Source organism: Protopterus annectens, chromosome 6.part0, assembly GCF_019279795.1.
Source record: "Protopterus annectens isolate FY-2018-M chromosome 6.part0, PAN1.0, whole genome shotgun sequence".
NCBI lineage: Eukaryota > Metazoa > Chordata > Ceratodontiformes > Protopteridae > Protopterus > Protopterus annectens.
The window spans coordinates 1,967,639,200-1,967,651,554 of record NC_056737.1 but is presented as its reverse complement, the minus strand read 5'-3'; the positions used below and the strand labels follow the sequence as shown (position 1 = coordinate 1,967,651,554).

Genomic DNA, 12,355 nt, shown 5'->3' with positions numbered 1-12,355 from the left:
AGGTGTTGGAGCTCTCCTTGGAGGTTTTAAGTTCTTAGCCCCTCTAAGGAACTGTCTTAGGAGTGGATGTGAAAATAAAGGAGGATCTGTGCTGTAATGAGCTGAAATTGCTGAGGCGTGGATCTTAACAGATGAAAAGGAAAGTCCTTTGTGTAACATCTCAGTTAAATATTGTAGAATCTGAGGGATGTTTGGATCAAGGGGGTTTAGGCCTTTAGCCTGGTTCCAGGCGCAAAATCTTTTCCATTTGTCTGAACAGGTTTTCCTTGTGCTGGGCCTCCTGGCCTCCAGAATGACATCCATAACAGCTTTGGATAAAGGTATTGGCTGGCTGTTTAGGTAATTTGCCATGCAGCCAGGTTTAAAGTCTTGATCTGGCTGTGTAGAATCTGATGGTCTTGCTGGGTGAGCAGGTGAGGAATTTGTGGCAAAATCCATGGTGGGCCGTGGGCCATGTTCCTTAAAATTGGGTACCAATGCTGGCGTGGCCAGTCTGGTGCAACGAGTATCATTTGTGGCCTCTCTAATCTGACTTTCAGCAGTACCTTTGCTAGAAGAGGCAGTGGAGGGAAGGCATACACTGTTAATGTTTTCCAACTGAATGAGAGGGCGTCCACTTTCCAAATAGAGGCTGGAAGGTCCTTGTGCAAAATTTTTGAAGTTGGTGGTTGTGGGGGCTGGCAAACAGATCTATGTCTGGGCGTCCCCATTTTTGAACTATCATTGCAAATACTTGTGGATCTAGTTTCCATTCGTGTGGATCCATGATGTTTCTGCTGAGGTCGTCTGCCAATGTGTTTTTCTTTCCTGGCAGGAATTGTGCTTGTAATTGAACCTGGTAAGACAGTGCAGTGTTCCACAAGGTCATTGCTTGCCTGCATAGAGGGTAGGAATGTTTGCCCCCTTGCTTGTTTATGTACCACATAACTGTGGTATTGCCCATCTTTATTAGTTGTTGTCCTGGGTGTAGAAGGTCCTTGAAAGCTGTTAGGGCATTCTGCACTGCTAGCATTTCTTTTTGATTGATATGCAGGTGTCTCTTCTCTGTAGTCCATTTGCCCTGAATGCACTGCCCTGCCATGTGTGCTCCCCAGGCATAGTCCGATACATCTGTCGTCATAGTTTGCCTGGTTGTGGGTAAGGTGAAAGGCTGTCCCTTGTTGAGGTGACATGCCTGTGCCCACCATAGAAACTCCTGTTGAAGGCAGGGAATGAGTGGTATCATTGTTTCCAAGCTATGGCTGTGCTGAGTCCATGCATTTTTCAGGTACCATTGTAATTTCCTTAAATGCAGTTTTGCAAATGGTATTAGTAGAATGCAAGATGCCATGAATCTCAAGGCCTGCAGAATTTTTCTTGCAGGGAGTTGGGTCTTTGTTGCCATTATTTTGAAATATTGAAACAGCTGTCGTTGCTTGTCTGGCATGAGATAAGCCATCTGGGCCATTGTATTCAAGCTGGCACCCAGGAATATTATGTTTTGTGAGGGTACTAGTTTTGATTTCTTTTCGTTTACTGTGTACCTTAGGCAACTTAGAAGGTGTTTGACAAATGCCAGTTGCTTTAAAAGAATGTCCTTGCTTTCTGCTTGAATAAGGCAGTCCAGGTATGGGTATATTTGAATTCCTCTTTGTCTGCAGTATGCAATTACTGGTGCCAGGCATTTTGTGAAGACCCTGGGTGCAGTAGATAAGCCAAAGGGCAGTGCAGAGAATTGATAATGCATTGAACCTGCAATGAAGCGGAGGTATCTCCTGAAATTTTGTCTGATAGGGACATGCAGGTATGCCTCCTTGAGGTCAAAAGTGACTAGCCAAGCATTCATGCCCAGCATGGGAAGAAGCTGCTGTAGTGTTAGCATCTTGAATTTTGGTACTTGCAGATAAGTGTTCAGAATTGAAAGATCCAGAATGGGTCTCCATGCTTTGTCCTTTCTTGGGACTAGGAAGTGTCTTGAGTAAAATCCTTGTCCTTGCTCCTGTGCAGGTACCTGTTGAATGGCTCTCATGTTCATGAGAGCCGTAATTTGTTTTTGTGCCTCTGCCCATTGATTTGGTGGCAGGTTTGGCATTCCTTTGATCCTTGGTAAGGTATGAAAGTGGAATCTGTATCCTTGAGAGACAATGTTTAGAACCCATTTGTCTTTTGTGATGATGTGCCAGTTGTCTGCAAAAAATGCTAGTTTTCCTCCCAAGGGAGTTGCCAGGAGAGATTTGCTTGATAGTTTGAGGATAGAGTCATTGTGTTTGTCTTCTGCTAGCCTGGGGCCTGTCTTCTCCTCCTTTCTGGGTAGCAGAACCCCATTGGCGAGGTTTGTAAGGGCCCTGTGACTGGCCTCTGCCCCTTGGGCGTCTGTATTTGCCCCTCTGTGATCTGTCTGAAGCTGGAAAGGACCATTTTATTTTTGGCCACTTTCTGCTGAAACGAAGGGGTTGTACCTACAAAAAATCCTTGACCGTTTGCATAGTCTTTGCCTTATCCTCCATTTTCTTTAAAACCTCTTCTGCTTTGACACCAAATAATACATCCTGTTGTAAAGGTGCATCCAATAATTTTGCTTTAACATGGTCAGGGAGGGTTTGTTCTTTTAACCAAGCATGTCTACGTATGAAAGAGCCAGTAACAGCTGCTCTACAGGAAGCTTCCAATGAGTCAACTCCGCTTTGTAAAGTATGTTTGCCCACCTGTTCAGCTGCATGCAACAGATCCTGCAATTCCTTGAATTCAGGCTGTCCTGAATGTGTGCTCATTTTTTGTTTTAACTGAGACATAAGGAATTCTTGATATTTTAACATGTGAAGCTGGCAATTTAATGCTCTCATAGCCAGAGTTGCTGAGGTGTATATTTTCTTTCCCCATCTATCTAGGGCTCTGGAATCCCTTTCAGAGGGCACAAGATTTTTAGTCATATTAGCTTTTGCTCCCTTAGGACCCTGGGAAATTGTTTCTGGGTCAGCTACAGGGCTTTTATAAAGGAATTTGTGTGAGTCAGGTACTCTGTAGTATCTGTCTGGTTTGGCTGGAGCAGGAGGTAGAGAGTCTGGATTTAAACTGGACTCCAAGTAAACATCATAAACAATATCTAAAACAGGAGGGATAGCAAGAGGTCTGTGCTGGGGTAGTAAAAGGAACTCTCGGAGCCTCTTCTTAGAATCTGAGTAATCCTGGCCTTCCCAGTGGAAATGTTCTCTCATGGTATGTAAAGTTTCCCCAAAGGAGTAGTCTTCAGGAAGAGATGGTGAGGGAAAAGAATCTTCAGCATCAGAATCCTCATAAGGTGGTAAAGTGTAATCCTGTTCCTCAGAGGAATCTGAGGAGAAACCTGGTCAGAGGATGCATAATCCTCCTCTTGTCGTGGTCTTTTATCAGGAGGGGGATGGGAACCCCTGATAAGGGTAATCAAAATCTTCAGCCATCTTAAGCATCTGTTTCTTAGGCATGGGGCCTTGAACTGTAGACGGATGTACAGTTTTCTTTGGTTTAAAAGGAGTTTTAAGTTTAGCATAAGATTTAATGGTGAGTGTAGTCGGTCTGAAGACACCTTCTGCAACCGAAGAAGTTTCTGTTGCAGCGGTGTCTAGTTCTGCTCCAGTGTCGGCAGATGGCTGCGTCGGCCTAGTAGACTCCGCTTGGGAATCCGCAGCTGTCTGGGGTTCCAGTTCTGCAGTCGTCAGGGGCTGCGTAGGCGCCTCACTGAAAACCGGAGAACCGGCGACAGGCCCAACTCAGGCCTTGGTGTCTGGCTTACTCCTAGGCTGCCTGTCCTTATCCTTGTGTTTTTTATGAATGGTGGTCGTCGGCTGCTCCGACGGCATGATATCATTAAATTTCCTACCAAAGTAATGCCGTGCAAAGTCAAAACGGCGTTTGATAGTTCGTTTATTAAACCTAGCGCAAAACCGACAACCTGTGACGTCGTGCTCTGGGCCTAGGCAAGGAATACAATAGGAATGGAAGTCCTTATGAGGTATTTGCTTCCCACAAGAAATGCAATTGTTAACTTTTTCTGACATCGGACTGAGGCAAGAAAATGTTCCCCAATGGGGTACTTAGCTTTAATGAAGACTTCGGCCTGAAATTCAAATCGAAAATCTCAGGTGTCGGCCGACCGGCACTTGCGAACTGCTTCTGCTTCGGGCACCGCGCGGCAAGAAATACTGAAGAAAATGGTGTCGGATGCCTCTTATATACCCCTGGTGCACTGACGTCAGAGAAGAAGCAACAGCAACCGACGCCGGACCAAGACTTTGGAATTCGGGCCGACTGCGGGACCACCTGACGGCAGGACAACCCAAGTGTGATGACTGCAGCAGGGTAACACGATGAACATCTGATAATGCGTGTAGCCTGCTTTGAAGCGTAAGTATCTTCTGCAAGATTCCCTGATGGGGATGTGCAGGTGTGCTTCTTTTAAATCTAGTGTTGCCAACCAGGCATCTTTGCCTAGCATAGGAAGTAATTGAAGAGTCAGCATCTTGAATTTTGGAATCTCCAAATAGGTGTTTAGAGTAGACAGGTCCAGGTTAGGACGCCAAGAATTGTCTTTTCTGGGTACCAGGAAAAGTTTTGAGTAGAAACCTTGTCCCTTTTCCTCTTCTGGTGCCAGTTGAATATCCCCCATGCTTAAGAGAGAAAGTACTTGTTTTTGGGCCTCTACCCACTGGTTTGGGGGCAGGTCCGGCCAAGCGCTTGGTGTTGGCAACGTGTGGAAGTGAAATTTGAATTCCTGGGACACTATATTTAAAACCCATTTGTCCTGGGTAATGAGTTCCCAATTCTTGGCATTAAGAGCAATCTTTCCCCACCAAAGGGGCAGTCAGTTAATACGTGCTTGGAAATTTTAAAAGGAAGTCATTGAGACAGTTTACCACAGGAGGGAGTCTTATTATTCCCAGATTTGGAAGTGGTGGCCTCCCACTGCTTAGTTCTGTGAGTTCCCTGGGACTGAAACCTGGGTTTTTTGCTGTGTCTGGGTTTGGCTTGAGAAGACCTGGAAGGGGCTGGAAAGGACCAATTCTTAGAGGGCTTGTGCCTACTAATCTAGGAGGCTGAACTTGTAAAAAAATCTTTTAACAGTTTGCATAGATTTAGCTTTATCTTCCATCTTTGTAAGAACTTCCTCAGCCTTGTTGCCAAACAGGCGGTCCTGATTTAAAGGAGCATCCAGAAATTTAGCTTTAACATGATTAGACAAAGATTGCTCCTTGAGCCAAGCATGACTTCTGAGCCCAGACCCAGTAACAGCAGCCCTGCAAGAGGCCGCTAATGAATCAAAACCACATTGCAAAGTATGTTTTCCAACTTGTTCAGCAGAATGCATTAAATCCTGTAAGTCTTTACTTTCCACACAGACAGGAATCAACATAATTTTCTGCTTAAACAATCCAATAACATGTTGCTGATACTTTAACATATGAAACTGGCAGTTTAAAGCCCTAATGGTCAAGGTTGCAAAAGTGTAAACCTTCTTACCCCATCTATCCAGCACCCTGGAGTCTTTATCAGAAGGGGTAGGATTTTTAGCAGTAGAAGCCTTAATGCCCTTGGGCTCCTATGAAAAAGTCTCTGGATCTGCAATAGGATTTTTAAAACAGAACCTGTGGGACTCAGGGACCCTGTAGTGCCTGTCAGGTTTTCTGGGAGTAGGAGGCAGGGAATCAGGAGCCGAACTAGATTCCGAAAAAGCATCATCAACAATGTCTAGTACAGGAGGAATAGCTAAAGGCCTATACTGAGGTAGGAGGAGGAAATCCCTAAGCCTCTTTTTTGAATCAGAAAAATCCTGGCTTTCCCAGTGGAAATGCTCCCTTAGAGTATGTAAGGTTTCCCCAAAAGAAAAATCCTCAGGAAGGGAAGCAGAGGCAATGGAGTCCTCTGCATCAGAATCTTCATAAGTAGATAAGGGCAAATCCAGATCACCAGAAGCATCAGAAAAAACAGAATCCTGATCAGAAGATTCATAATCAACTTCAGTCCTAGGCCTGTTAGAAGGGGGGTTGGCTACCCCTGATTAGAGTTATTAGATCTTCAGCCATTCTTATCATTTGTTTTTTAGGCATAGAGGCCTGAGCAAGTGGCCTGGGCGTCAGTTTTTTAGTCCTAGATTGAGATTTAGGCCCAAGTAAAGAAGGAGGTGTCAGTTTAATATGCAAGTCCGTAGGCCTGAATACACCCTCAGAAGCCGGTGCCTGCACAGCGGCTCCGGATCCATCCATGGTAGAGACATCCGCGGGTTCCATAGTTGAAGCATCTCGCGGCATACCGGACTCCGAATGGGTCTCAGTAGAGGCCTGCGAATCAGAAGTAGCGGGTATCAGAGGCTGCAAAAGCACCTCACTGAGTACCGGCGAACTGGCGACTGGTTTAGGAGAAGCGTCGTCGGCAGTTTTGGACCTCGGCGGCCTGTCTCTGTCTTTATCTTTGCGTTTTTTCAGAATCCCAGTAGTCGGATGGCTAACCGATGACATTTCTGGATAATTAAACCGAGAACCGAAATATTTAGAGGTGAAAATATACCGATGACGGATAGTGCGCTGATTAAATAAAGCACAAAACGGAAAGCAAGGTACATCGTGGTCAGGGCCTAGGTAAGGAATACAGTATGAATGAAAATCTTTATGAGGTATTTTCTTTCCACAAGTAATGCAATTATTAACTTTTACTGACATCGGTAAGGAGCAAGAAAAAGTTTCCCCAACGGGGTAGGTAGCTTTAGTTGAAAACTTTGGTTCTGAAACTCAAAAAACAAAAATTTCAGGAGTCGGACGACCGGCACTTGTGAACTGCTTCTGCTTCGGGCACTGCACGGCAAGAAAGACTGGTGTAATGGCGTCGGCTGCATGTTTTATACCCCTGACGACCTGACGTCATGGAAGAAGAGACAGCAACCGACACAGGACCCATAACTTTGTTAATCAGGCCGACTGAGGGCTACCTGCAAACAGATAACCCAAATGTAATGACTGCAACAGTGAAACACGAACACTATTGGGTCTATATTAGAACATTGAATGTTTAATAGTTCGAATCACTAAAGGTCGACCTTTAATGATCGAACTATTAAAACATCAAATGTTCCTAAAAATAATTCAAAAAAAAAAAAAAAAAGAGAGAGAGAAAAACTAAAGGGTGTAGGCAAGGGGGGCAAACCCTGTCGCACCCCCCCCACTTACTTAAATATACCAACTCTGAGACCGCGCTACATTGAAGTAAACGGAAATCTCCCGTTATGGAGATTTCCATTTACACGTTCGATATTCTGAATATTCAATATTGTCGTGTCGACAATATCAGATTCGATACTGTCGGCTTTCGACAATGTAATATAGACCCATACTCAAATACCTGCTGTCATAGCATGTTGCTCACACAGCTGTATGAGGGCACATCACAGGGATCACAACTGTGTTTTTCCTTACCAAGGGAGAGATGAAGAGCTGTAAAAGGAATGCAAAAAAGGGGGAGGTCACAGCATGTCCTGTAGGATAGCAATAGCAAATACAACTCTGCTGCTGGAATTTTCTTCCAGCTTATTGCCTGAAAAAGTATTGACAAAGAACATTTAGCTGCATCACAAATGTCCTGGGTTGACACACCTTGAAAAAGGCTACAGTTGTTGATGTAGCAGTACTGGAGTGTACTTTAAAACCTGCTTCTAATGCTTTGTTACTGGATTCACAGTAGAAAGGTGGTTAGTTAAATATCTGAAAATGGTCTGTGCTTGCAGACCACAACACCAACTTTTCCTGACTTGAAGGCGATATATTTGGTCTGTCTGACCACCCTGATTTCCAAAATGCAATACCTGTTAACTACAGCTGAATTTTAATAACAATGGATAATAATGTTATGATGTCATTTAAGTACCAGCTAATACAAATTACCAAGACACCACGATCAGCCTCTAATTTCTCATTAGAAATGAAGCATTCCTTAAGTACTTCAGAGAGGTCTCCCATCCACTATACAGTGCTAATATGCAAACTAAGAAGCAAGTCAAGATGTATTTTAAAACAGGAAGTACTCTGAGCTGTTATGCCCTTAAATCTCCAAGACTTTAATCTCTAACCAGTGTGCGCCAGACAACCTCACTCAACACATACTGTTAGTTCAGATCTTCTGTGAGGAATGTTTAATAGCAATGCACAATAGGACCTCCTACTAACAAGACACATCAGGTGGCTTCATCACAAACTAGTCTATCTAATGCAAGACAATAAATAGTAAAACTGTTTTTTTTTTGTTTATTTTTCATAAATTCAATCCAGTAATCCAATGTCAGTGTTTCCCTCCCAAAAAATATTACTGTTCTGGCACATCATGACATGCCACTTAAGAAAGCACTGCTACCCGTCTATTTTCTGAACTTAAATTACCCATAAAAGAAACTATTTAAATGCTTACATAAATCATTGCTAGCTTTATTACTGCAGTTAATCTAAATCCACTGCTAAAGTCAAATCCCGTTAATTTCAGAACACACCCACATGTTCATTCCTTATGCTGTTGCATGACATAGGATACAGGCAACAAGCTAAAATGGATTTTCAGAAAAATGCTAAGCACTTTTTAAATGCACAAAGTGCATACGGAATGTACTGTATGTTTTTTTTTTACTAAATGGATCTGGGGATAATACAAATGATGCCAGCCACTACTTTATGTGGCTGACAAATATCATCCTAAATCAATATGAAGAATCTTCAAAAATGTAGCTGTTTTTTTCTTTAGTTTTTTTAAACCACCTCACCTTCTTCTTCTTGTTCATCCTCCTCTTCATCCTCTTCAGTGGCTTCATCTTCATCACCTCTTTCAGACTCTGACTCACTGCTGCCTTCTCCAAGTATTTCTGTAACAAAAGATAGCAATGCTGCATTATATTTGCTTGAAGCCAAAAATGAAACAATGAGCCTAGTCAGTGTGCCCCCCCCCCCCACCGATGTATTCAGCACACTTCTTTATTTTTTTTGCAACCAGCAATACTTATTTAAATAAAGCATATTACAATTTCTGCCATGATAGGCTCTTGTAAGCATTCTACAAAGTACTATATATTTTTAAAAGAGAAAGTAAAGCAGAAACTTAATAAAATAAAACAGCAATATAAAACCTTGTGGGTAAACAAGCACTGTGCACCAATTAAACTGAGTAAAAACACAGTTAGCATTGTCTTTTTTTTTTCCATTTAAAACAACTGCTTTTACTGTAAGGGAAGACCCACTGCTGGGTAATGAGTGCCACATGCACTAACTTTTAACAGATTCCATGTGACCTCTATTCACTTTTTCTCTTGACTTTCTCTACATTGTAGCCATTTGTTTTAGTACCTTTGCTTAGAGTTACAAATACAGGCCGAGGTGGTGCAGCGGTTAGCGTTGCCGCCTCACAGCAAGAGGTTCGCCTGTTCGATTCTCAGCTGGAGCGCCTTCTGTGTGGAGTCTGCATGTCCTCCCCGCAGTCCAGTGACGTTTAAAGACATGCAGGTAGGTGCGTGTGTGAATGGGTGTACCTTCTTTGAAGGCTGGGCGTCGGGCTGGCAACTCGGTACCGTAAAAATCCACTGCCAATCATTAGCGGACTGGAGTTCCACTGTGGCAACCCCTAACCGGGAAAAGCCGAAAGACATTACTTAGAGTTAGAAATCACTGTTCTGCTTTTGTTTTTTGCAACCACACCTATTAAGTGAATAATATCTTGATCTGTGTTGAGCTAGGCTTGGTTTTCATTTCCTTCTGAAAACCCTTTAGCTATCAATAAGTTAGTAGGGCCTTATGATGGTCAGGAACGTCTGATTTCAAATCATATCCTATCAAGAACAGACCCAGTTTCCCTTCCATTTTGTTGCTAAACAAGATGCTGACTGTGCTTTTGAGATCGTGTTTAAATGCTCCTGGCAGTTCAAAAAGATAAGCAACCAATTCCCTTGTTGTCCCTCTACGCCCCCATACAAAAACAGGTGACAAAAGTGAATACTTTTCTGAATCTTCTCAGATGTACGAAATACTTATTCTAAGAATCATCTACCAAAAATTCTAAACTGTCCTAAGGGTAAATAATTCTAAAGGCCCAAACCTCAACTCTTCTCCCAGAAAGATCTCTCATGCCCTCAGTTATTCCTCCTCAGATTAACTCATACTCTACAGCACTGTCTGCAACTGTACTTGGTTCATTGAGGAAAATGGCTAATATGTGGGCACAATAAAATCTTTTTGTCTACTTGTGATAGGTTGAAGACCCATGTACATTACTTCCCTCTCTTTCTAGTTAAATATATGTTTGCCTTTCTCCTATTTAAGTATCGCTTTATGCAATTCACCCCAATATACGGGCAACATTTTTTCTTTTCTATTCTGAAGCAGTGTTGAGATTCCTACTCTTTCTCTTGCTAAATCTTATAACAGAATAATTTCTGGCTGCCAATAACATATCTCTTTATCCTACATTTATTTATTTAATTTTGCAGTTACGCCAGACCTACCTAATTCTGTGCTCTGCATTTGTGATTGCCCTTGTGGAGTCCAGAAATTATGCCCTGAGGTCATCAGTATTATTACTTGCACTATAATCATAACTTTCCAGCAGGAAGCGTCACTATTAAGTTGCATCAAAAACAACCATCGAAGTTGTGTCACCCAGTAAGAATTCAGCACTCCTCTCATTGCTAAACCACCCATAAATAGTAAGGAAAGTACATAAATGTAGATGTTCCAGTGTATTCACTGTTGCAGTTCTGAATTGTTGGACTTCCAGCTGTGGAAGCCCTTGGCTGACATGACTACCTGAGAATATTTTCCCCTCCTCCTAAAGCCGTTGGATGGCCTAGTCGACATCATTATATCTAGGTAGAAATGGAGTTGGCCAGTGCCATGACCTCAGTACTTTCTTGCAGCTAACAAGTAGGAGTCTCTCAGTATGTCTCCTGAGGTCAGGGGTCTGGGACCATGGTTTCTAGAATAAGTGTGAAGGAGAAAGGGTTCCTCCCTGATTGAGAAAGTGAATGGTCTAGCTTATCTCACAGTTCAGAGGGGAAGGAGAACAATACTGTAACAGTGAATACACGAACATCTACATTTATGGTACGTGTACACAAACTGTACTATATTCTTTGTGCTTCATTGTTGCAGTCCTGACTTGTGGGGTGATTTCCAAAGCCGAAAAGTTGGTGGATGGAAGGATTAAGAGGAGGCAAGGATGCCCTGCAAAATGGCAGGAGCAAACCTTGCTCTGGTCTTGGAAAGACAGGAAGATGGTAATGCTTGGTGACGGTATGCACAGAGGACCAAGTAACTGCTTCCAAAATGTCCTTAGTGGCCACCCCTTTAAAAAAGGCAGTAGAAATAAAATTAACCCAAGTGGAATGTGCCCTCACAGCATCAGGATGCTTCTTACCATGACAGCTGTAGCAAAAGGAGATACAGTGTGAGATCCATTTGGAAATAGTTTGGTTAGAAACTGGTCTTCCCTCAGAGCTGTTGGCAATGGCCACAACCAGTTGGTCTGACTTTCTGACATTCTTGATTCTGTCCAAGTAGTATCACAGTTGCCTATGCACATCCAAAGAAAGAAGAATCCCTTTTCCCTTGTTTTCAGGATTAGAAAGAATGCAGGTAAGTGCATGGTCTGGTTTAAGGAAATCTCTGTCACCAACTTGGGCATAAGGAAGGCTTGGTCCCGAGAGATACACTATGAAAAGTTCCAGAAACACAACAGCCTAAAGCTCTGACATTCTTCTGGCTGAGGTAATGGCTAGTAGGAAGGCAGTCTTCCAGGTAAGGAACTTTATACCAGGAGAAGCCGCTGGTTCAAACGGTGGAAGGACAGGCTTCTCCAGAATGAAACTGAGGGCCCAGGGTGGAAACAAGAGGTTTCCTTGAAGGCCTAATATGGACAACCTTCTCAGGAACTGTTTCATGAGAAGGCAGACAGGCAGAAGGAGCTGAAGCATGGATTTTTACACAGGAGTAGAACAAACCTTTTTCAAAAAGGTTGGATAAGTATGGCAGAATCAAAATGATCGGAGCTTGACAAGGGTTTTGTCCCTTTCATCTGCACCAAAGAATGAATATTTTCCATTTGGCGGAGTAAGACTTCATAGTGCTAGCTCTGCTGGCTTCTTTTAGAATGTCCAGGACATGCCTGCCGAGCAGCAACCTTGTTCATGGGATCAAAATATCATCCTAGCTGTCAATTTTGAGTGTGTGCAGGTTGAGGTGTATTACTCTGCCCTTGTTCTGCATCAGCAGGGCCACTCTGAGGAAGCAGACATGGCTCCCTGTTGGTTATACTGGGCAACAGGAGGGTACCAGTGCTCCTTTGGCCAATCTGGGGCTATCAGAATTATCCTTGGCCCCTCTTC

General features: G+C 43.2%; 1 protein-coding gene across 1 annotated transcript in view; it reads right to left on the bottom strand.

The window, feature by feature from the left end:
* CWC22 (CWC22 spliceosome associated protein homolog) overlaps window positions 1–12,355 on the bottom strand; it is a 2,826,743-nt gene that overhangs the window by 863,194 nt on the left and 1,951,194 nt on the right. Inside the window, exon 12 of the mRNA XM_044073714.1 lies at window positions 8,750–8,848. Within this exon, the coding sequence (XP_043929649.1) occupies window positions 8,750–8,848 (99 nt within the window). The remainder of the gene's footprint in view (window positions 1–8,749; window positions 8,849–12,355) is intronic.